At 39.5% G+C, this 25,782-nt stretch overlaps 3 protein-coding genes across 15 annotated transcripts in view; 2 read left to right on the top strand and 1 right to left on the bottom strand.

Moving 5' to 3' along the window:
- The window catches only part of dst (dystonin), a 98,994-nt gene extending 92,317 nt beyond the window's left edge, over nt 1–6,677 (bottom strand). For 6 of the 11 annotated variants that reach the window (XM_083922814.1, XM_083922822.1, XM_083922825.1 and 3 more), the window contains exons 1-2: nt 6,565–6,676; nt 6,195–6,408 (exon numbers count right to left, since the gene is read on the bottom strand). In XM_083922814.1, coding sequence (XP_083778940.1) covers nt 6,195–6,408; nt 6,565–6,567 — 217 coding nt within the window. In that variant the 5' untranslated portion in view covers nt 6,568–6,676. Of the gene's footprint in view, nt 1–4,887; nt 4,986–6,194; nt 6,409–6,564 lie in introns of those variants that run through there. The other 5 variants (XM_083922826.1, XM_083922815.1, XM_083922819.1 and 2 more) reach the window with 3 other exon arrangements.
- Nucleotides 6,678–7,636: 959 nt separating this feature from the next.
- On the top strand, nt 7,637–21,554 carry znf451 (zinc finger protein 451). 3 transcript variants are annotated; one of them, XM_083922831.1, is made up of 14 exons: nt 7,637–7,731; nt 15,086–15,155; nt 15,425–15,514; nt 15,601–15,714; nt 16,421–16,532; nt 16,846–16,993; nt 17,095–17,221; nt 17,357–17,516; nt 17,674–17,821; nt 18,178–19,679; nt 19,760–19,822; nt 20,252–20,320; nt 20,625–20,690; nt 21,422–21,554. In XM_083922831.1, exons 2-14 carry the CDS (start codon nt 15,090–15,092, stop codon nt 21,460–21,462), a joined length of 2,706 nt encoding a protein of 901 aa, XP_083778957.1. In that variant the 5' UTR covers nt 7,637–7,731; nt 15,086–15,089; the 3' UTR covers nt 21,463–21,554. The 3 variants fall into 3 exon arrangements, with proteins under 3 accessions (XP_083778957.1, XP_083778959.1, XP_083778958.1); XM_083922832.1 differs by lacking the exon at nt 7,637–7,731 and adding an exon at nt 13,822–13,830; XM_083922833.1 differs by lacking the exon at nt 20,625–20,690 and having other exon boundaries at nt 21,422–21,519.
- Nucleotides 21,555–22,980: 1,426 nt separating this feature from the next.
- bag2 (BCL2 associated athanogene 2) lies at nt 22,981–25,781 on the top strand. Its single transcript, XM_083923490.1, has 3 exons — nt 22,981–23,175; nt 23,494–23,603; nt 24,551–25,781. Exons 1-3 carry the CDS (start codon nt 23,054–23,056, stop codon nt 24,943–24,945), a joined length of 627 nt encoding a protein of 208 aa, XP_083779616.1. The 5' UTR covers nt 22,981–23,053; the 3' UTR covers nt 24,946–25,781.
- The last annotated feature ends 1 nt before the right edge of the window (nt 25,782 follows it).

The raw sequence follows: 25,782 nt of genomic DNA, 5'->3' as shown, positions 1-25,782 counted from the left end.
GCCCTTTTTGAATAAAGCCTATTGATTAGATCAATGAGGGGCTTAGCCACGACAAAAAACATTATGTTTTAGTATAAGTACATATACTGTACGGTGTATTTACTGTAGGTTTATTATTTTGCTTTCCATATAAAATATGATGGACGATGAGCGCAAAACAACCAAATGCTTATTATTTCAGATACAAACTACTGATATGAGAAAACATCTACTGTGGGTGAAACCTGTAAAATGAAACCACAAGCAGCTGCAAGAAGTTCTTGTGAAACTATGGAGTGGAAAGCAGAGCCGCAGTTGCACACCAATCCAAAAATCTAATGGACTTAATTAGCCATTAGCACTTAGGATTTTGGCTATCGTAGCTGTGAAATGACTCTTGAAAATTAGATAGCTGGGTTATTATAAAGTTATCTAAATCATATTTGTTCACATTTTTATTAAACCTGATCTACTGTGTTAGTTTAAAAAGGTTAGTTCTAGTTTTCCAGCTATCAAATGCATGAAATGCCAAGCACATTTTCTCCTCATCTCCTAGTATGGAAATAATAATAAAACACCACTTGCTTTAAAAAAGATATTATTTGATTACAGTGGAAAATGATTGGTTGGCAGTAATTTTATGTATGTACATGTAATATGTTTGTGTTCTTTCTATTGACCATTATTAATCAAATCTTAAAAACATAGTTTAATTTAAACCTATGAAGCATGATCTTATTGTATGTTAATAGAAGTTAGTGGGTTAATGTTGTGTGTGTAATGTTGATGTATTCTGTGGGTAGAGACCACTTTCAAAGTGGGGCTCCAGACATTTAATGAAAAGCCAAAAAGGAATTGTCACTGACATCAACTTGACACATGGACAAGTCTCTGGAACTTGAATGCTGGGCCCATAAAAACAAAGTGTCTTTTGTATGGTAGCAGACAGTCTCCATAGAGGCAGCGTGCTGTGTGTGTGTGTGTGTGTGTGTGTGTGGGCCACTAGGCCGTTTGAATGTGATGAGTGGGCTGTCGACATAGAGCAGAGGGGTTGGGCTAGGCACGGCCCAGGAGGATGGACAAAGGCAGTGACTGTGCAAAAAACACAATGCTCTCTTACTCGTCTCTATGTTTCATAATGCAAGATAATTCAAGTGTAAAAAGGTTGATTTCAATAACCATATGTTTCCTAAATGTATCTACAGAAATCCCCTTTGTAGTGAGAGATTAAGTCATAATGCAGACCGCAATGATTCACTGACAGACCACACCCTACTATAACACACAACTCACAGAGCTGGCATCCTAACGACTGGCTCTGTGCTGTATATATGGCAGATAATAGGTTGTGTATGTCTGGTTCACATTTACAGAAAGATTGAATTTATCCTTTCACAGATTTAGCTTAAGCTAGTAAGAAACTGTGCCTCCAAACAAGCCGTCAACACTTCTGTACGGTTGTGATGTCACAACTTTATTATATACGGTACATATGGGTAGAAAGTGTCACTACAGTGATGCTACAGTCATTCCACCGGCTGAAATGGTGGTGCAGAGATGCATAGAGTGCAGATGTTTTTTTTTTACATTAAAACATGTAAACAACCAAAATACAAGGATGAGCATATATAATCCGCATAATATGGGACACTTAAAATCTGAACATAAGCACAGAAAAGCAGGTTAAATTCTCAAAATAAAATATATCTCCAGCTTGAATTAACATTTTCTGGGTATTAAGTGAAGGGCTGTCAGTACTCCGAAAAGGCAAAACATGTTTATTTTGTTTCAAACTGATTGACACTGATTGACTGACTGACAATTTACACCATATGGCATCTTAAAAACAAAATGAACTGCAAGAAGAGCTGACAGAAACACCAAATGTCTAATCCATTAAATCTTCCCAGATTTCAGAGGATGATCAACTGTTGGGAAACTCTATGGCCCCTTCGTGCTGACGGCCTACCAAGCAGGCTCTGCAGGAACAGTGTGATCACACAGCCACTGTCGGTGTGCCATTAACTGTTGTGTGTGTCTAAGAAACCGTATCTTTAGCTCATTCCTCAAGTTTACAGTCTTTTGTGAAGCCTGCGTTGAATTTCAGCCCTACCCACAGCAAATCCTCTGTTGAGTGTACTATTAACTCTAATACCTTATTAGTGTGGCATTCTTACAGCTGGAGGAAAAAGACTAACATGCATGCTCACAGTCAATGGTGGTTGCTCGACTAATCACCAAAAATCCTAAACTCGCATTTATGTCAAACACCGCACAGAACTTAGAACATACAGCATTTATTTTATTTTATCAAGATATTTATATCAATGGAAGAGTTCGATAAAACCAAAGAATCACTCCTAATAAACAGAATAACACATAACACCAACAATGATGCCTGCACATTATTATGTATCTAAATTATCTTTTGTCTGCCGGTGACAGCTGACATTCACTCAGAAGTGTTTGATGAGTCTATAATTGTAGCTAGACAACAAGTACCCACAAAAAGATCATCCCAACAGCACGGATAATAACAATGAGTTACAGTACATTTGCCTCAACTTCCACATTATAGCATGAAAATGATCCACTTGGTTAGACAAAGATGATTGTGTATAGCTGGCCCACTGGCTGTTTGGTTGTGTTTGTGTGGTTACTGTTGGTTTTTGTTATTGAAAATGCCTCCCTGTGTTTCTCTACGCATCACATGGACAGAAGCTTGGGGCTGTGGATGATCCCCTCGTCTTTAAAATAAACTTAGCCAGCGCCCAAATAGAAAAACATTTTGGCTACGGAGAATCAAATACACAAACTTTTTTATAAAAACAATACACCTTTCTAAGCCATTTTCAAGACTGGGAAGACTATATATTTACAATGAGATAGGCCTGGGTTCTATCCCAATGTAGGTCATTTCATATCTCCATAACGATCTACGGTATATCACCATATAGCATGTTCTTTGGTAATTCAATAAACAAATAAATAGTCTATATGATGTCACCACATGGTTAAGCCTATTCCATGTGAATTAAATACCTGACAAATGAAAGGTATTGAGTATTTTCTCATTGTATTAAGAACTTCAGTGTAAAATGAAAATAACGTAAAAGGACCAGTACATAAAGCATTGTTGAAATGACGCTTGGTTGCATGTTTTTCGACCCTGTGGTAGAAATGATATAAAAAAATAAATACAACAGATATTTTTTAGATATTTTTAACTATACATAGTCATATCCCCCAGCCCTATGATGGGAAATAAATTGTTTTAAGAATGTAAAGGGTATTTGGAACAGTTAACCGTCTACAAATTAAGATCTAACCTTCTAAAGCTTTCCTCTCACATAAAATGTTCTCTTACTCTTGTAAATCTTAACTCGCAAGTGACCATCTCACCCGTCCAAAGAAAATATGACTTGGTAACCCTTTCTCCTAACTGACGTCTAGTAAATAAATGTTGGGAAATTCTTTCTGCAGCAGTCAAAGCTAAAATGTTTTGTTTTTTTCATGAGGAGACTAATGTAATCAAAGCTGATGGAAACAGGTAATTTGTAGGTGAGTTTGCTAGAAGTAATGATTAGCCCACAGACTGATCTCATGTTTCTACCAGGATCTCTCAATGTTTATGTGTAGAATAAAATTAATAAGTAAATGACATGAAATTGATTCAATTTTAAATTAAATACGGTTATAAGAAATTGTTGAATTAAGACTACAATTAAAAACAATCACCCTTATTGTGGCGCTATAACGCTTTCATAACCTTGAATCTTTGTTGGCAAAATGATCAAGAAAATACAAAAAAAATGCCTTACCCTTCTTTAAAAAATTCATTGCCCATGCAACAGCTGGCGGGGTGTCGAATATCCCCGAAAAAAATCAATATGTACCTTTTAAAAACTAATTGCAGAATGGTAGCTAGTAATAGAGGCACATTGTGTGTCACAGCTCATCTGCCCGAAGATAACAGCCACAGATTCCTAATGATGCTACATCATATGATCCCATTAGTCCAGTCGGGGCGTTTAAGCCTTATACCACAGCTGACTGGCCCTGCTGGCTAACAGCTGAGGGAACACGCACACAGCAAGGATTCAGTACAATAGTGCATGGTGTATGCTGTTTATCGTTTTACTTTGGTTTCTTTTGTGGAGAGGAAACACAAGAGTTAAAACCGCTGCTGTCAGTTTGAATTCAGCTCCACAGGCCTGGCCTCAGAGTGCGTGTGTATGATTTTGTCAGCGAGCTCTATAGCTGTCATAGAGACACTGAATAACATAGACCTCTTATGTGTGATGGATTTGCTCTAATTAATGAGATGTAGTCTCAAAAGGAGCAGCTATGAATGAAGTGACATGAGCTAATGTGCTAACGTCTCACCCTGCTACAGTATGTCACTGTCCCTGTCAGCCTTGTGACAACACACAGGTCAGTTGAGCAATATTCAGTCAATGATATTCACCCTCAAAATATAAAAATAGACCATTTATTTTGTAAAAAGTGCGACTTACTTAAACAACAGTCTTGATTTCTCTGTTTCGACCTTTCAATTTGACAATGAACAATGCAGGCACTGTATTCATCTGGCTTGACAGACATAATTCAAGATCAATATTTCCATAAACCAGCTAACAAAGAGAAATAATTCTCTAACCAGATCAGCTGAGATAATATTTTTACTCATAATAATAAAGCCTTTGTCTTGGCTACTAAAATGCAGCCTAATTGTGATGTCATGCAGGAAATATTCCCACTTTTCCACTGCAGGGATAAAAGACACTAAGACCAGCCAGTCACCAGAGAGAGGGGGCAGGCTGACATTTATTGAACTGTCAAGCAGCTATCGGGCAATTTCTTCATCGTCCCAAAGCCTGTACGGGACCCAATCAGCATTAATCCTACCTTTGTATTTTTCCAAAACATCCTCATAGGCTTGGAGGTATTCCTGTTCGTCCGAGAGACCATGAGCCTGCGGTGCGTACTGAGCCATAACCGGGGCTCCACAGACGGGACATTCAACAGCGGCGGACAGGGACACAGCGTGTGTGTGTATTTGTGGGGGAGTGTGTGTATGTGTGCGTTTGTGTGCATGTGTATGTGCTGAGGACTCAAGAGTGATCGGCGCTGTTGTTGCACTGAAGGAAACGCCCTACATCCCTCCCTTGTCTGCGCTCTGTCCAATAGGCGACACTTCCTCTCCGGGGTTCACTAGATTGATAGGAAGGACTGCCGGACGTGCTGCGCTGCAAAAAATGCCCGTCTTAAAAAAGTCTATTGCGCTATTATCGGCTACTGACTCTTATTTATAATAAGAATAAAAATGCAATCTTATTTTCTCAACACAAGAGGCTAAATATCCCTATGTCTAACCCAAAATGCATGGATTGGCATCAGTAGGTAAAATAAGATAAGAAGAAACCAGACTGAATGATTCTCCTTTTTTTACAGTGTGTAATAATGCACGCGTTTTCCTTGTCAGGTGTCTCTTGTACCGGGTCGTAACATGGACCAGGACCTTTTCCATTGTTGTCCTGACACTTTGGCGGATTTCAAAGACTACTGTTTGAAATCAGCTGTCACTAATGTTATACAGATTCCCTTAAGTTGCCAAACTCCACTCACAAAAGTCCCTATATCGAGATCTGACACAGTGTAGTATATCTAACAGGGATTTTACAGCGTCAAATAGAGCCAAAGTATCATTATAAAGTGATTAAAAGCTGTAAAACTTAAGTCTTCCAAGCTGGCATCAAGTGTGAAACTAACAAGACTCAATGTTAGAGTAATTCATGTTATTTACCTGAACCTAGCCGGACTTTTATTATCAACTTTTGTTAAAATAATAGTCTTAACATGGATATACATTAAACGTGTATTCCAGCAACTGATTGGATGAAAATCAAAGTAAAATAGACTAATAAATGGCTTTTTAAAAATTGCAACACATAGGCCTATCCAAAAACCAAACGATCCGTTTTAGAGCATCATTTGCAGAATAAGAGCAGACCAAAATACCGACACATGTAGGCTACCACAAACCCAGACGCTGCTTATGTCTAAATAAAACCGGGGACAGGCTACCTTAACAAGTGGCTATATGAGCTCATGCATATGCACCGTAGGCTAAATTGCAGCATATTCGCTCCCTGTTACTCCCGTTAAAGAACATTAGCATCTGATAACTGCACAACAACGAAACTGACACTCACCTGCGATCCTGAGCACGGCTCTCTCCGCCGGATCCAGCACGGATCCTCCCTGGATTTTCCTCTTGGACCGCTCATGTCGAGGCAGGTTCCAGGGTAAAGTGTCCCCGGGAGCAGGTGATGCCGAGCCCGATTTAACACTGTAATCATCCTCGTCTGAGATATCCGCCGAGGAAGACATGGAGCAGTGTAGGGAAGGGTTCCCCGAACTGGAGCTCTGTGAGACAAAAGACAACGGGGGTAATGCAAAAGAACAATGCTTTTCTTGGTCTCTCTCTCTCTCTCGCTCGCTTTTTCCCTCTCGCACACACACAGCTAAAAATGAAAGAGAACGCGGCACAGGAATAACACGCAAAATCACATTATTTCTCACCATCGCGGGTCAAAGTGCGTAATAACGTGTAGGTGTGAGGACGCCACCAGCTTCGCAATAATCCATAACAATAAAAGATTGAGCCAAATAAAGGCAATGTGAAATCAATAGTATCTGGCTCCCCCGCCAGGTCAACAATAAGACTTACCACTGTATACATGGAGAGATGTCAGCTGGAAGAAAAATAAATAACAATCCTGTTTGCCCGTTATTAGCTTCCACCCTTGTCACACATTTTGTGCGTCAATTCCACAGGGGCGCCACGCCCTTTCTTAGGGATGCTCTGGCCACGAGTTCGTCGCTTATCTACGCATTAAGGATGTGAGGTGATGTCAGATCTCAAGAGGGCCGAAACGACGGTGCGCTGTGTGCTGTCGAGGCAGAGCTGGACCGTGATGGGAGAGCAGACTGCATGTGTCTCCGCGTCATACCCGGCAGCCAACAGCAACAGCAGCAGCTCCAACAGCGGCGGGGGTGTTAGAGCGCCATCCCTGCACAAAGGTGCTGGGTGGCTCCAAAATACATCAAAAGCGCTGGTAATGAGAGGACATGGGCTACTACCACAGCCTACCATATCACGACAAGGGCTTCATAACAGATGCATATTTGATCCAAAGAACTAGACTGCTGAGAGGACTTTGGACACAATTACATAATTGCATGTAGATGGGGGTGTTCACAACACAGGGTGCAGTGAAAGCTTTCACATATGTTGAGCTAATTAACTGAGAGTATGGAGAGGACCAAGGGAGCACAAAAAAGGATTGCACTTGGTTTAACCGGGTTTAAATTTAAACCCACTTAACCAAAATCGAATTAATCTTTAAACCATTAAATGCATCCTTCTGGGGGATATCATTTCTTGAATCTTTGCAGGCTTTTTATTCTTACTATAATTTGCATATAGAAAATTAGAAAAGGATGACTTTGTGTTGCAATGTCCTGCTGCACCCTGACACACCTGGGATTGAGCAACACACAGGTAAACACAACTTAATGGGGAAGGAGAGGGGTGGGGCACAAAATACCTGTCTGATGATACTTCATTTGCTTAATGATAAAACAGTACTTAGAGGGGAAATGCAACCTAGCAGACTGCCACGATCCTGAAGACTTCAGTGCTCATTTGTGCACATGAAGGAATGATTGCCTTGATGTCATTAAAAGGTAAAAGTTGGAGCTATAGCACATCAAATGTATATGTGGACTTGAAAGCTTTTGTGTTTCTACAGGGGTACAGAAAATCATTTCTATTTTTGAACAGCAGTAGTGGTTAGAATCTGTTCTGGGTGCAGGGTCAGAGCTGATAAAAGCAATATGGTGTTAATATTAGCAGTGTTGTCATGATTGCATCACCTTTCATCAGGATAAAAGTCAGTGCTGAAAAGGCAGCTTAGTGTGGCCATTTTTATCAGCTTTCTGCTTATTCATAATTCTTACCAGTAAAAGGAAAAATCTACACGATTTGAAGAAAGTTAATGCTCACTATTATGAAATAATATTAGTTGGGCTGCTATAGGAATAAGCATATGTTCTCCTGAGTCAGTTTTCACTGTCTAGATAAGGAGCAAATGTACAGGGTTAAGAATAGTTGAAGGATTAGAGGTCCTCACTCCCATCACTTCATCCTATAAAAGCCTATCCTCTCCATGAGAAATCTATATTCTTTATTTTTCTGTTAATATTTCTTGCTACAGGGTATCCATCAGGCAAAAGAAAGTATTTTGGTTAAGCCCTGACAGAACACTCGAAACCTATTTGCTAAATGAGCAGTTCTTATTCAATAAAAGTCACATTCAGACTCACACATCCAGACGCTTTTACAAAATATTCCATTCATGACCAGATTTATCAGTGTCGCACACTCTGTTTTAGTGATGTACTTAAAAGAAAAACAGGACTGCAGCTGTATGACCTGCTGTGATAAAAAAAAAAAAGAATATGTGAAGAAGGCAGTAGTTCCTTTAAAATCGTCAGGGTCATTCAAAGAGATTATCAGTTAAAAACACAAAATACGGTTTTACAAAGACAAGGCAAACATTCTGAAGTATTCATTTTTGCACAGTTTAGTGTTGGCTACACTTGTGTTAATATATCGTGAATAATGAATGGTGAGTTGATCCTGCAATAGTTTATGAAGGACTAATATATATTAAAGTCGGCTCACTTACAGCACGTCTTGGAGCTCTCGTGATTATAAATCTTCAAATTGCTATTCTTGTCGTGGTTCAAGTAACATGTTAAACTCTTGAGCCTTCTGCTCACTGCCAGCTGAAGTATTTCACCTGCATAAAAGATTTATCAATACAATTCAAAGGAAAAGTGGATTTTGATTTACTCTTGGCAACAAAATACTTGATTGAGAGACATCCGAACAACTGTTGATGTAAAAGTGATGTGTGTTGTTTTTTGACAACGTCATTAGGTGAAAGCACAAAACTGTTGCAACACAACTAATGGGAGCTGGAGTTGCGATAGCTTCACACAGATCAATTATTCAGTCAGTTCAAACATGATTGACATGTAAAGTCTTGTTCTAAATTAAATGCTTATACAACTGTAACAGCTAAAGCCCTTTGGACATCAATACATGACATTCAAGATCAGACACAGACTCAGTGATGTGGGATCTGGATTCTTGTCTCTGGAACACGAAAAACATTCTTAGATGTCAACTAAAATGACTAGGACAAAATTCATTATTGGATTGGATTATCATTTAAATTCAAACTGGAAATCAGTCAAATCTGTCAGATATGTTTTTGGACACCCGATGGATAATACTTAACGGCCAACTTGATTTAAAGACTAGATTAATGATCTTCAAATGACTTAAGTGTGCTGTGATTTACTGATATAAGATATCCATCACACCTTTTTTAACACAACACACACTTTAGAAATTGCATATGTATGGGGACCCAATTTGAATATAAAACTTTGTATTAGATAGATCATGGTTTAATTTGGTGATCAACAACATTTCTTTAAAATATAATATTTAAAGTCAAATTACATTAACTATAAGACAAATGTTGAATTTTCCATGTTAAGTTATATAGCACCTACATTTGAATGCCCCTTGAAATTACTTTGAGATCTTTTTTTTCCCTTTTTGTTAAACCTTATGTTGGAGGAGATTGACTATGATAAAACTATTTTTTATCCACGTTTTTTCATCTTATGATCTATAACTAAACAATACACACAGCGATACAGGGTAACATGACAATAACAAAGTAAATATTTCATAGGACCTTTAAAAGAGCATCCTTCAAAGTTTACACCCTGTAGGCTTGACAAACACTTGCCCTTTGTCCTTGAACAAGTTACTGAATCCTTACCAGGTTCAGAGGCACAGTGGTGTCCATGTGAAGAAGAGCAAGCACACAATGGTATCAGAATTAAATATGTTTACAGTTAAAGGGGGGGGGGGGTACCTACAGGTTTTCGTGTGGGAGTGACTTGTACTGACTGGTAGAATTCTGGCAGAACTCTCTTCTTCACTTTGCGTTTTCTGAGAGTCGATGATGAATCAGGTTCACTCTCAGGGATCTCGACCAGATTGGGTTTTTCCTCTGTCGCTCGAGCATGTATGCTCCTTCTTGCGTGACGTGGACTGTGCCTGAAGCCCTAGAGACATGGGCAAATGTTTAGCTGGCAACAGATTCTACTTTCAGCAGACGTGGCAAGAGAAATCATAAGCGCTCATCATAATATGAATAGTAACTGTGATTGCATTCAGGTTCCTGCAGCCAGGGAGGCACTGTTGTGGTGTATGACCTAGATTTCAGAGTCAGAATTTTCAGAGAGAGATGATTCAGCAACACCAATCACCACAGGAGAAGGAAGAGCAAATGTATCAATTTGGAGTTTGTATCTATTGTTTTCTTTGCTAGACCATTTATTTCTCTTCCACAGATGTTTATTGTTTGAGCTAATATTTTGAAGGGAATGATCAGGGAGAGCTTTCTTCAACAATAACACTAAGCAACTGTTGTGCCCTTGAACATGACACTGAATCCCTACCAGCTACATACTGAGCCAGCAGGGATTCATTGTCCTGTGGTTCAATAACATAGCATTCAATAAGGCTACCTGCAAAAGAAAGGCAAGCTTTTGAAGCTTTTGCGTATGGAACTTCTAATCCACATAGAGCCACAAAACACTAAAGGTTTATTTGTAGGTCTCTGTATATTAAGTACAAATGTAATCTACAGAAATAAAACGTATATGCTTATAAATAATTGGTTTGCTAAAAGTTTACTGAGCTGTGTCACAATTAGATTTGACCAACCCCTTTGTAGTTTTGGTTTGAAGGAAATATGTTCCATTGACAATGCAAGGACGATCAACTGCCATACAGAAATGATTTCTACTAAGACAGATTTTGCCATAATAAGGCATTTTTTATTCTAAAATGGCGTTTGCGGCGGTTGTGGTTTTAAGCTTTTTCCCCCCGTTCATTTAGATGACTTCCATTTTCGTAGCTTTATTTTGAAAGCAAAGTGCGTAAAACGGAAACAGAGACTTAAACTCTACTTGACGAAGCATCAAACATGATGACATAGCTTCTGCACAATCGTAGAATAGAGCTGGTCTCTATTGGCTCTTTTACATCAGTTTAAATATGTGTTTCTAAGAATACACTGTACAGTTTCAACCCCCCCTATAGAATGAAACTGCAACATCACCTACATTATTTATTGATAACACATGCGCACTGCATCGTAGTCCTAAAAATAGTCACGCAGTTCTGTAAAACTCCAAAGAAAACATGCTTTTGGGTGAAGCATTCCTTATATCATTTTTTTTAGAGCTCATAGTTTACATAAGACTTCCACACAATAACTCCTGGTGTCTCCTAGCTGTCACATATCACAGGGGACCGACTCAAACCCATAATTAAAAAAGTTCATCCTACCTCGGATCGAAAATGATGTGTTCGGAGGCCAACTACAGGACAGATAAGAGTGTTAGAATGAGATATGATGATCTAACATTTGCTATCAAGCAGACATGTCACATATCAACTATGGTCTTTTTCTAATGAACAGTAATTCCAGATAGGCTAAGCAAATAATACCCTCAGTGTCTATTAACGCCGATATGAGTAGGCAATGTTTTATCCTACAGACCATACCGCAGATATGACTTTACCGCTAGCAGAGATAAAACAGACAATATGAAACATATCCAGAACATGCAGTGTACAGACATGAGCTGTCATGATGAGGAGAGATGCGGCTGGCCTGCGCTATACTCACCGCGGCTCTTGGTGCGTCCGGAGAGCACTGATTTTATTGGATGTTTTCCATTACGAAGCCTGCGGTGCCAGCAGCAGAAAAACAAAATTGTCGCTATAGTCCCGAGCAAAAGCAACAGAAGCAGCAGCACACATTGAATGCTGTACGGCCTTAGAAGGACCAAAAACGCCGCAGCAATCATCATAAGGCGAGATGTAGGACAGACCCCGCAGCCTCAGACAGCAGGCTCCTCTCCGGCCGATGTGTCGCTGAAAGCTCAAGATGAGAATAAAGACACCGACTGACACACGTGAAGCATCGCAGAGCAAACCGCGCAAAGCGTACAGGTTCAAAGTAGACAGCCCCGACTATTGATATCATTATTGCGAGGTACAATGCATGACTCAGCAGAGGCGCAAGTTTTATTTATTTATTTTTTTCTACCAGGGGTAGGGAGAGTCAGCAGATTCAGCTGAGCATCGCAGTAATCTGCTGCAGAGTCGGCTGCCCAAAAGGATAATGTTGTCATATTAATAACAACAAGTGTAATAAGACTAATACAGCCCTGTTTGTCTGTGAAGACCAATAGTTACATGGTAGTTTATAGGGAACATATTTAGCATTTGTATCCTGTGATATAGGCATGTATACAATGTTATTGCAAATGTTATTATCGGCAATACAACATCTAGTTTATTTTCAGTATATGTTGCTGTATAGGGTTAGTGAAATGTGTACTCTGTTGTACTGACAGGCCGTGGAAAGAGGCAGGTGCTATGAACAGACACTATCAGGATTAGGGAGAAAATAGGAACCAACTCTAATCATAATCCAACATGGGTTATGTAATTTTTTTTATACCATTTAGAGCGTTTTTCTTCATTCAGATGAAAGAGTCAGGCATGCAAAGTGAGAGACAAAAACGTTTTATTTGCAATTTTTAAAGAGCCATTTTGCTGAAATTGACACTGACATGGTTATAGTATGTTACACACAGTATGCAAGTCAGGCTATTGTTTCCGCCATATTCATCTAGTGTTAAAAAACAACAACAATATATATCATACATTGCATGTGTCAATATATCCTATTGAAAAAAGATAGATTTTTTCATGTTACATAGGCCTACACATTAGTGGAATATATACTGACTTCACAGTATTAAGTGTGTATTCTATTCCCACAAGCTACACTTGCATACAGGCAATAAAAAATAGGAATAAGTCCTTAGGTAAGCATATTCGTATTTAAATGAGATGTGGTAAATGGTATATAGAATCCTACTGTACATGACAACATTGAGTAAATGTTCAGTTTGTGTCATTTTCTATGTGTGTAGCTGAAGAGGCTAACTTGCATTTTATTGTGTAACACTGTGTTGTAAAATTATAAATAAATTAACTTTGTATTGTTAATTTCCATGTGTGGTTAATCTCGAGTATGTCAACATGTGTTATCTGCAACAATTTTACACACTGTATTGCATATGCCGTTTTATTTATTGTAATACGGTGCATTTTATTGGAAGGGACATTGAATCCTTCAGCTCAGTTTTATCTGTGCATGGCTGCCTTGCCTGTAAGCCTGTAGGCCTATCATCAAGGTAGTATAAATGTATTTATTTATTTTTTCACAAATCTATCTTTGCTCATAAAAACAAAACAAAACAAAACGTTGGCAAGATTATCAAACTATTTGGCGGATCCCCTGCAGTGAGACCTCTGGTACTTGAAATAGTTAGCTATTTAGTTATTCAGAACTATAATATTAATAGAATGAAAGTTGGTGATAGCTTCACACTTCGATCCGGACAAGAAAAGAACAGACGGGCGGAGTTTGTTCCCGCGTGTTTTCTCTCTCATCCACCGGTAACCCCGTCCGCACGGCACGCTCCTCCTTACAAAAGGAGCGCTTCACTTCCATGTGACGTTCCCGGCAGACGAGCTGCGTTTACCTTGATTTGAGACGGTGTAGCCAGCTACCAATCTGTCAACTGAGGAGCTAACAGAAAGAATAACCAGTAGGTAATGTGGCGTTCAACTTCATTCTTCTGTGAATCGCAACCACATGTCGTCGAACTTAAGCGTGCTTGCCTTGTATAAGTTAAGCGGGGTTACGACGTTGCAAGCGCCAGAGAGCTACCGTTAGCTTACCCAGATATGTCCATGGCCTGGACGCTGGACTGCCGTTAGTGAAGCACCCATTCTTAAGATTTCGATACCAATAAAGTTGCTGAACAGGAGTTAATTGATAATAAAAACACACTAGAAGATAAGTGGGGTACTTAACATCAATGACCAATGTGTGTGAGTTTGAGAAGTACAACTTTCATTGATGTGTGTGCAGCTAGCTGTGGCGCGCAACGTCTTCCTCGCTCTACGGTTGGAGTGCAGTGCAGCAGCTCGCGCGCTCAGTGGCCGGGGGTGGTACTACAATGACAACAACAACGCCACCCATCAGTGGGGGTCGTCCCTTCGTAACTTTACCTGAACTGTTGCTGAGGATAGGCTAATAATAACATAGGCTAATTACTGTCCTCCGATTTATTTTACAATATTTTAATATTTATCCTTTTGAGAAACTGTTACTATATCAACCAGAGGCGATATACCTACAACCCTAGGCAAAAATTCACAGAACCAGTGTTCATCACCATTAGTTTCTATAAATAACCTGACAGAACCAAAAATGTGCACAAGTGCACATTTAAGTTAACATACTTATTTTCAAAATATAAACATAAAAAAAACTTGTAATTCTCACATAATATAAAAAAAACAACAAAACCAGAATGTTAAAAACTTGGGTTGAGCCAGGTGGGGGCCCCCTTAGGGTGATCATGGCTCCTAATATCATTGCAAGCATTGTGCATCGCCACTGCTGTAGTTTACTGGCCCCGGGGCCCCAAGCAGTTGCCTGCTGAAACCTCTGCTAGCAATGTCTGCTGCATATGAGAACTGTACTCGGGCAGCCAGCTGTCCCGATGATGCAGTTCACTCATCATAGTTGCAACTATGACTGTAAATAACAGATAGTATTTTCGTTCTGTTCTGTTCATGGTTGGCTAAACCATAATTTTAACTGTTAACAGGTGTATTCTACAGATTTATGTCCTGATCTTGAGTCAGCAAGTCCAAAGCTAAGCTCCAGTTGTACTACTGACACAATTATCTGGCTTTGGTTAGCTAGCTAGTTACAAATCCACTCCCCTTTCATGCATGTTCAAAGTTGGCGGGCTGTCGCTTCAAAAGTTACATTATTTTGTTTTTCCTCAGACAAATGTCTTCCCCAACTCAAGCAGATGATGATGATGATGATGAGGTGGAAGAAGTGGAGTTTGTATCAGTAAGTCACATGTACACTTTATTTTCTATTAAAATCAGTAGGTTCAAAGGCTTACTAAAAAATATCATTCGCTTACTTTCTGTCTCTTGTCATTGACAGGAATAATAATTATTATAATTATAGCCTGATTGCCAGCCTGCCACTTTACTTTGTTCATCATATTTGATTAACTGAACACCATAACCTGCCGCTCCATATATGGTATTATTGTAGCCATGATTCAGACATAGATCACCTCTAAATTACATGGTGTCTTGCACTTGCTTCAGGAGGGCTCTGTCAGAAGAATATCAGAATGTATTGATCTGCTGAGTGATAGTGATGATGAGGCCTGTTCATCATTGACAGGCGAGCAGGAGGTGAGTTGCTGAATAGAACCAGTTTTTTTTTATTGAATAGTATCTGTCTAGAGTTTTAAGTTGTTGTGCCCTTTTATTCTCTGCAGATTGAAGATAAAATCACCCGCCATAAAGCACATGTTACCTCTACATTGGACAAACTAGCACACCAGGTGGCCCAAGAGAAAAAAGAAAGATTAGATAAATGTAGAGCATTCAAGGTAAGTTTGCTTCAAAATAAATGTTTTGCTTATTTGACTGTAATTGAGCTATAACATTTTGGTCTACATTAGATTATTGGTTTTTATTCATATTTTTTTCCAAAAGAAAAACCCAAAATGGTATGAAAGGGCAAAAAAAAGTTTTCAATTAATACTTTATAGTTCCCATTTTAAAATTGAATGTAATAATCCTAAGATAATAACTGTATTCCACTCATGTATCCATCCAAACTTTCCCATTTATCCAGCGTGGCAAATCACATTACGGCTGCTGGAAGAGATAAAAAGTGGTGCAGTATTATAAATACACATTTTATTTATAAGAAATGTGTTCGTATCTTTATCAGAGGAAAGCGAAGCAAAGCATTGTTTTTAGCTTGACTGCTCGAAGAACTTCATTAATAACTCTATATCCAACATTTTCTGGAGTAAATGTCAATTTAAATGCTCAGTAGAAATGTTCTTTTTTGTGCTGTATTTCTTTCTCGGGTCAATTAAGGTCAGTCATAGAAGCAACAGTGCCACCTTGTGGGTACTGTAGAATGAAAAACAGTGGTGTACTCGCGTCATACAGCATCATACAATTTGGGATTTAGGGAACAGTGCCTGTAGGTTTCTACTTGCATCTATTATCTGTCATACAAGATAAGTAAAAAGCTGCAGAATATGTTCCATTATCTTTCATCTCTGTATGCTTCTTTTTCAGGAGAAGCAAATCTTACAAAGAGCTCATGGAAAGCAGGAGCTGGCTTTTAGCTCTACAAATGGAATGAATCGGGAAGCAAAGCACTGTGTAGACATGTGGTTAAAGATGCCAGGTACATTTTTAATTTTGATGGGAAATCTGTTGCAAAATCTCTGACTTTGTCACTTGTAAATCTGTCAGTGTTGGTATTGATTCAAGCCAGTTCAACAACTTTAAAAGCCTGTTCCTGTCATGTACTGTTTGGTATATTAACCAGTATACTATTTTGTGTTGCTGAAATGATCCACTTTCTTCACAGGCATGATTGAAATGTAATTTTGTCTTAAGAGTTATAGGGGTGTCAATAACAGGGCACCCTTTTGCAGCAATACTACATGTTGGAAGAGTTGTCAACTTATCATACTGTACCATTTGTGTTTATTTAGGTGTTCGACCTGGGGTGATCACTTCTAATTTTGGAAGAAGGCAAAGACCTGCTTCTTTCCCAGGAAATAGTTCTAGACACACGTGTCCAGTGGTCAACTGTGGTCGAGTTTATGACAATAAATCCCTCCTTGAAGGCCACTTAAAAAGGTAATAATTTTCTGTTCATTTCAACGTAGGTGTAACACTCTTTGAAACATTTCCCTGACTACAAATATGGCATATTTTGCAATGAAATATCTTGTATGTAGGTTTGATCACTCCCCTTGTGACCCAACCATCAATCTTAAAGGATGTCCACCTGAGCTCTTTGCCTGTGTTGCCTGTGGTCAACATTTTCCGACTGAAGAAGCATGGAGGAAACATCTCGAGTCTAAGGTTTATACACTTTTCTGACTGTGCTATGAAAGACTCCTGCTATTTGAATGATTCGTTAATGTTTCAATCAGTATTTGATAACCATCTACATAAGCATGACAGTTATTTTAAGGAGAAACATGCTTTGATCACTAGGTGTCCTCATCTACCGCTGATGGCCACAGCATCACTCAGACATATCAGAGAATTGTGTGTTTTGCCTGCCCTGCCTGCTACTGCCTCTTTAATCTCCGAGATGAGTGTCTTCAGCACATGTCAGCCAAAAACCACTTCACAGAGTCACTCGCCATGAGTGGTAAGTTTTATTTAATGTTTTTATTTTCTATACATCGTCATTAACACCTATATATTCAAATCTTAAATCTCTCTTGTTGTTTTAGGCTTATTTGAGTGTTGAGGTATTAGATATGAAAGATTAAGTGTTCCTTTTTACTTTTCTCCTCTTGTTAAAGAAACCAGAGAAAGACCACGGCCAGTTCCTGTCTCACAATACATTAAGAATCGTCTCATCACTTTGTGCAAGGATGCAACGTTCAATGTCCGATGCTCTTTGTGTCACAAAGTACTGATCTCACATCAGGCAGCTCAAGCTCACTTTAAGTAAGTTTAAATGGGATTTATTCAGTACATGTGCACGTATTGAAGGACCCATATTATGCCAAGTTTCAGGTACATACTTGTATTTTGGGTTTCTATTAGAACATGCTCATAAACACTATTTTTTTCATACTGTCAATCTAAAAATACCTGCATTCACTCTGTATAAAATGCTCCATTTTAGCACCTTTCTGAATACGGGCTGTGTGCATTTGCTTGTTCTGAGTGTTTTTATACTTTAATGCAGGCTGAGGTGTTATATAAATACTACTAATCTTTTTATATAGCAATAACATATTTTCTTCAGATGTTTTGTGGAACTGATTTTCCCTTCTGCTTTTTCCATTTTTTTCTTTTAGTGTGCACTGCAGACAGGGCTGCGCGGTGGTCAAGGCTGACAAAACCATAGTGCAGGTAATGAAACAGCTGCAAGTGCGAGGGCAGTGCTCCCTCTGCTGTAAGATCTTCCTCAGCCAAGCTGAAATTGAGAGGCACAAAGAATCGACCCAGCACGATGTGGAGGTCAACCAAACAATGGAGAAAGCCCTCCTTCAGTACTGCAGGTTTAGTGAAATTCAGCACACCGAGACGGCTCGAGACGCACGCAGGAAAAGACAGTCCACTGGCCTTGAAACACCTTTTCAAAAATTAAACAAGACTAGAAGTGAATGTGAAGAATTTTCAGCCAAACGTAAGAGACTGAGTGTGGCTGTCAGCACTACGAGAAAGTCAGTAACAGCGTGGTTCTGCGAGTGTGGTATACAGTTCTCAGAGGAGGCTACAGCCATTAAGCATCTCTTGGCTGTGAACCAAATTTTCCATCAGTGTGGTGTGTGTGGCAAACACATGGGAGAGTCCTCAATTACCCGCCTGCATATGAGTCGCTTTCACGGGGGAGCTCATCTCTCCAACTTCCTCTTCTACTGCCGCAAGTGCAAAGTGGAAATGCCTCGGTATGAAGATATCCTGTCACACGTGTCAGAAGCTCACAGCGGACACAACTACTACACTGAACAGGAAGTGCCAGAGGAGCTCACCACAGTCACCTATGCCAAGCCGTCAACCAGCAGCGAGGTCGCCCTCCGTTCATCCTCAAAGTCCACAGTCCAGCAGAACCCAGTCGAGACGTGTTTAAAAGCAGCGCGGACTTGGATGTGCAGGATGTGCGAGGACATCTTTGACTCAGAGCAGGCCGTCCGCAAACACTGTAGTGACATGAGCAGTCACAGCTTTCAGAGATTCCTCTGTGGACACTGCCCCCAGAAGTTTTTTAAAGAGTCCACTGTACGGAGACACTGTATGAATGAACACAACGGGCAGATACAGAGCTTCCACTTCTGCGGCCTCTGCAACAGCATGCAGTTTTATTCTGAGGACGAGTTCTTGGAGCACTACAAGAGTCTTCACAGTAGGGACTTCTACTTTATGGATGATGTTGAAGTTGTTCAGCCTGCTGTTGCTGAAAGCACCAGTCTGTTAACATGCCCATGCATGGGTTCAGAAAAGAGCAAAGCGGAGAGGAAAACTACATATACACAATGCATGAGGAATCTGTCCAATGAAGGAAAATGTCAGTATGTGTGCGCTCCTTGCGGGGTGTCTGTGCCTTCCTTTGTACAGATAAAGACTCACGTCCACACAAAGCACGCAGCCTTAAACCTGGACAAGACATTTGATGTAGAATGCAAAGCTTGCCATGAGTTTTTCACGGATGTACCAAGTTTCCATAAACACTATCACTCCCAACACTGTACACTGGAATCTTGCATGAGCTCCAGGACCTGCCGTAAAGGCATTAAAGTAGAACCCACCACTGTGAAAGTAGTCAATGCTGTGGAGATACAGATACCAGACACCAATGGTAAATCAGTCACAATCTTTGACATTTATTATCTTCGTTTGCTTGCAGCATTTAATCCTGTTACCTTTTTGTAATTTCAGAGATTGAAGATGAAACGCTGTTGAACATGGATCAGGACAACAAAGAGAGTGAAGCATCTGAAAGTAAGCAATAAACAGGGCTATTAGAGACTGGAAATGGTTGTGGTTACATGTTCGTACAATACACACTTGGGGTTAAGTATACTATACAGTCCTGTTTATAATATACGTTGGGAATGGTCATGGTCATTTAGTATGGGTCCTTGAAAAGTTTTAAAATTGTGTCTATGAAAAAGTTTGTGTGGGAACCCTGATTGATAAATGTCAGACTAGGCATACTGCATTACATCTGCAAGTTGACTGTTCAGGAGACTTTGACAGAAAAGCGCATTTGTGGGAACAAGCCAGTGCCTTTCTGTCAGGAAAAAAAATGCTATTTGGACACAGGCCCTTACATATACATTTATAAGGAATGGTGTTTGGGTAGCTTCCCTTTTAATTGATACCGATTTTTATATATCGGTTGCTCATTTATTGTGTGATCTATTACAGATGAATCGGAGGATGAGGAGATGAACCATGAATCGTCTTTCAATGCAGAAGAAGAAAGAGTGCCAGCAGGTATGTGTTTCCTGTATGCGGCTGACGCAGAGACAATTCAATTTATGTAAATATCCAATATGTAATCAGTGCTTGTCAAGGCTACGCTGGTAGTTAAAAAAAAAAAAAAGTGCTAGGTCAGGTTACGATTGTCCAGAATGTACAAGTCAAGGATAAACCGAAGACAGTACATATAGCCATAAATGCTATTTGGACACAGGCCCTTACATATACATTTATAAGGAATGGTGTTTGGGTATCTTCCATTTTAATTGATACCGATTTTTATATATCGGTTGCTCATTTATTGTGTGATCTATTACAGATGAATCGGAGGATGAGGAGATGAACCATGAATTGACTTCTAATGCAGAAGAAAGAGAGTCAGCAGGTATGTGTTTCCTGTATGCGACTGATGCAGAGACAATTAAATGTATGCAAATATCCAATATGTAGTGGGTGCTTGTCAAGTTTAAGCCGAAAGTAAAAAAACAAAAGTCAGTAGATATAGCCTCGCTTGGTCGCTCTGCCCAACGTCACAGGGAGCACAGCGCAAAGAGGTTATCATGTGAAGGCCCCCTTTAGTCTTTGCAACGGTAGCCTGGCTAAGCGGATGTACAGTGCTCTGATAAAACCTGACATATGCTATCTGTTTTGCGAGGGCATCCTTTCTGCTTGGCTCAAGACAATTGTTTTTTTTTTAAAGTTTTAATGAAATAAAAACAAGCGAGAGCGTTTTCCCCCTTTTTCTGAATGATAAACCAGTGTAGCCAGACCGTACTCCAGCACTGACAGAGCACTGTGGTGAGGTCTGGCCATGCAAGTTTGTTGCAGTGGCAACATTTATGTGATTGTGAGAGCTTTATGTGGATATACATTTAACAACCCAATAGGCTTGTGTAATGGTAATGGTTAATTGGTTAATGAAGGTCTTTAAAAAATACTAAAACACTAAAACTGACAAACATAAATGTGATAGTATGGAGACAAAAAAAGAGAATCACACAATTATTTGCTTAATATACTTTTTTCTAGCATAGTTATGGTGTTGTGGTTTGCAATGTTTCACTTGGAAAAAGTGTAATTTGATTACTTAAATTCTGTGGTTGTTGTTTTTTACAGAGTTGGAAGAAGCTCTTAAAAGAAGTCTCCTGGAGTTCTAAGGACATGATGTGATGAGTTTTGTGACACATGTGTACATGTTTTGTACCAGGTATTTGTGTTCAGAATCTATTAAATAAATATCAGTTGCTATTTCACTATTTTTGGGTTTTTAATTATTGTAATTTATGAATACATAATAAAAAAAATCTATATTGGACTTTCACATCACAGGGAACCACCCAGATCATACTGCAGTCGGCACAAGGTTTGTTTGTGACTGGATTTATGTCCTCCGTTGTGACACTTTGGTTTGTCCACACGTGCTATAGATGGTATCGATGACACTGCGAAATGCCAAAGCTGAACTTGTGACCACAGTGCTAAATGTATCTCCAACTGCAGACTTGAAATCCAGTGTATTGTATGCACCAAAAGTAGCAGAGTCAACATTTGTGTGTGGAAAAGTTTCACTCTTTCCAGAAGTGCTGTCTTAAAGAATCTTTTTATGACAGGATATTAGACCATTCCTCCAAAATGAAGTGGAAACTACATCCTGTTTAAGGAGGTGACTAAATATGTCCTTTTTAAAAGTGGATTTGCACTACAAAATGGCATTCAGATGCATGTTATGTTGCTGCCTTCGTAATTTTGATATACATACTATATTTCAAAAATAGGTTTCATTTGCTTATTTTCTTCACATCTTCTTAGTCACTTGTCTATTTCTTGTACATAGTTTGATTATAGCCTAGTGAGTGAGTGCTGATTGTTTATATACTTCATGGAACAAGTTGTAGAATTTGGCAGCTGCTCTCTAATGTCAGAGGGGAAATTGTATCTCATAGAATGTGTTGAGGAAAGTCCTAATTCTCATTTAGATGTAAAGACATTCATCCACAGAGCCTTTGGCAGGTCGTGTAGAACATGGCAGGTGGAACACTGATTAAAGTATACGTAAAATATACAATCCTTTATAACAGTCTGATAGAAGTCAATATCACTAAAATGTTTCCAGAGTAGATTAAAGTGCTGAGAATATTAAGCCCTAAAACCAAATTTTAGGCCGCCCATCTGCAGTTCCGTTAGCACTAAAGACTTCTATGCCCTGAAACATTCACCAGGATTAACACTTGGCTACATGCCCACATATACAGTACATCAAACAACACACACATGTTGCCCTCATGCCAGGTTCTTTTACCCTTCAATTGTTTTCTTTGTGTTAAATATTAACCAGTTAAAATGAAAACCAAGTCCACTCTGAGCCAGGGTTCCCTTAATTCTAAAAACGAGTACTCATTTTCTAAAACTTTAGGCACAGAGAACCAGACCTACAAAAATGTGTTAATATAGAATATATATATTTTTACACATCTGAAAATGTGTAGGGAAAGAAATTGCAGCTTCAGGGGACTTGCTGGAGCTTCTCAGGGACCTGTCGGGGTCCTCGAACCTGATGTTGGGTACCAGTTCTGCGCTCCCCTGGAAGCTTCTGGGAGGACTTAGTGGAGGAAGTTGCAGCCCATGTTAGGAAATGTTCTCCCTGGGGCGCTGCTGCAGTCAGCTGGACAGCTCAGAGTGTGTACCGCGCACAGGATCTCTCTCCGGGGCGGATCATAATAATCATAATCATAATCATCATTCACCATCATGGCTCAAGCCAAAATACAGGCGAAAATGAACGATGCTGTGTGCAGTAAGTTCAGCAGGACGCTGTCCATGGCAGATCGCTCCGGACAACTCCTGGAAAGTTTGGATCAGCTGGAAATGAGGTAAAGTTAGGCCGTGCCATGTGCGTTTGACGGGCAGTTTAAGGCATTTCTGTCATTACTCCCCGCATATGTTATTAATATAATACAGACATGTAATCCTTGCCAGAAGAGAGCGGATGCAGCCGATTGTGTCTAATTCAAAGGGTGTGTAAAAATAGAATACAACAACACTCTTATACTGTGTGAGGACTGATTATAATGTTCAGATGGTTATTATTATTCCTATCCCTTTACAACAGCCCGTTATTTTTCCAGAGACAGGGTGTGGTTTGAACTGGATGTCTGTGGACATGTAGCTTGTCTTACTGTGTCTGTCAGGGTGGAGAGTTTACGCGAAGAAGCATCGGCCATGCTGCAGGAAAGGGAGTGCATCCTGGAAATGATCCAGACCATACAGAACGGCCAGGAACTGCGAAACATCTCTGCCGGTGAGACACAGACAGCTTTACTCTGTGTGTGTCTGTGTGTGTGTGTGTGTGTTTTAACATTGACTTTACATTTAAAAATTACTATCACTATACTATTACAGGGCCTGATACACCTTGTTGACTGTAAAGTACTTCCAGCTGCTTTGATTTCTCTAACATTGTGATCCAATGAGGTTATGCTTTGAATGATACACTGTTGGGTGGTGTTGTTCAAGAACCTCAATGGATTTAATAAGGAACAAGGCAACATGATAGTTTTTGCACCCCACCCAAGAGAGAACCTAAGTTCATTGGGTTTGTTTTTCCGCCCATGCTTGATATTACAGAGTATACACAAAGACAGGAAACTTGCATTCAAATGATCATCATTACATTTACCTTCACTTTCCTCATTTCTCACATTAAGTACATCCACCAGCCTTACATCAATAGTCACAATAGCTTAAAACAGGGGGTTGGACATTTCATGAACACTGTTTAATGTGCAGTACCCCTGCCATAATGGGCTGTTGTAATGTAAAGCATTTGTTTTATTTTCGACTGCTAAACAAAATGTGCAAAATATTATATACTGAAGTCTTGTTTTGTCAGCTGTGTAAAAAGAAACAATGTCCTAAACAAAAACCCCACAAATCAGAGTTTTCACACCTTCCTGGCACACACTTTAAAAAGTGGAAGTTCATACAGTAACAGGGCCATCCTGTTGAATTACATTGCATCAGATTTAGACTAGATCCACCATGCATTAGTATAATAACATTCATCTGAGCTGTATGTCTTTGGGTGGTGGGAGGAGGGTGGAGCTCCACACAGTAGAGACAACAGGTTTTGAAACCAGAATCTTTGTGCTGTGAGGTGACACTGAGCCACAGTAAAGGTGTTCAACCACAACTGTATACTTCTTTAAAGATGCAGCAATCATTTCTTCCTTGTTTTGTATTTTCTAGGGGAGAGAGAAGAGTTAAGTTTAACTGCAAACCGTCTAATGGGCCGAACGCTGTCTGTGGAGATCTCTGTTGGCACGATCAGAAGCGCCCAGCAGGAGGAGGCGCTGAGCAAGGCCACATCTGCAATCGATGAAATAGTGAAGAAGTTACTAGATGACATGGAAAGTGGCCGGCAGCAGCTGCTGGCGCTGCACGCGGCCTGTGTGACCGAGGCACCGCCCGTCCCCATCAACCAGAAGTTTCAGGCCATAGTGATCAGCTGTGCTCTGGAGGACCAGAAGAACATCAAGCGGAGGCTGGAGACTTTGTTGAGGAACGTTGAAAATGCTGAAAAGAACATCAAGATTATGGATCACCAAAAACTTGAGGATCCAAAAGCCAATGGCTGTCAATAAGACTCCAAAACCTAAAATGTGTCTTTACTAACCACTAACCTCACCAAGAACTACCAACTTTTAGAGGGCTCTACATGTAGCAGCAAGGCCGGCCCTTATGGGGAATTATGATATTGATATTTAACTTTAGGGCCAAAAATACATATATTACAGTGACATAATCAAATTTTTCCTTCAAATTGTTGTCATTTATACTGACCTACTTAATATGGATTAATGTGTATACCTAGTCAGTGGTGGAAAGTAACAAAGTACATCTGTACTCCAATACAACCCAGGGGTTAATGTTCTACATTTTGCTCCACTACATTTGTTTCATAACTTTAGTTACTTTGCAAATTCAGATAATTAATAGTAAATACTAGAAACTCATAGATTATGATATATTATTATATATCAAACTACCCAGCAGTATATAAAGTAATTCAAATTTGATACTGATGAACACATTAAATTCATCAGTGATTCTAATCCAATTATATATTTTATTCTCGAAGTGGTCATTCTGCATGAGTGCTTTTATTTTTGGTACATTTTGATGCCAACACTTTTTGTACTTTTACAAATGTATTTTGAATGCATGACATGATATTTTTACTGAAGGATCTTAGTACTCCTACCACTCTACCTAGTACACAATGTGTGTTCACACATGCAATGGAATAGTTACCCCATTGGAGGTTTGGTCACATATTATTGTACAATGAATCAAATGTTAAAATATCTTTCTCTGTTTAACCTTATATCAGGCACTTGTTTTTTGGATGTGCATACACTACCTCTGTGTGAAGGCAACACCAATCACATTAAGATGTGAGACTTTACTTCATATTTGCA

Source organism: Echiichthys vipera (assembly GCF_963691815.1).
Source record: "Echiichthys vipera genome assembly, chromosome: 11".
Lineage (NCBI taxonomy): Eukaryota > Metazoa > Chordata > Actinopteri > Perciformes > Trachinidae > Echiichthys > Echiichthys vipera.
This window is presented reverse-complemented; position numbering and strand designations above follow the sequence as displayed.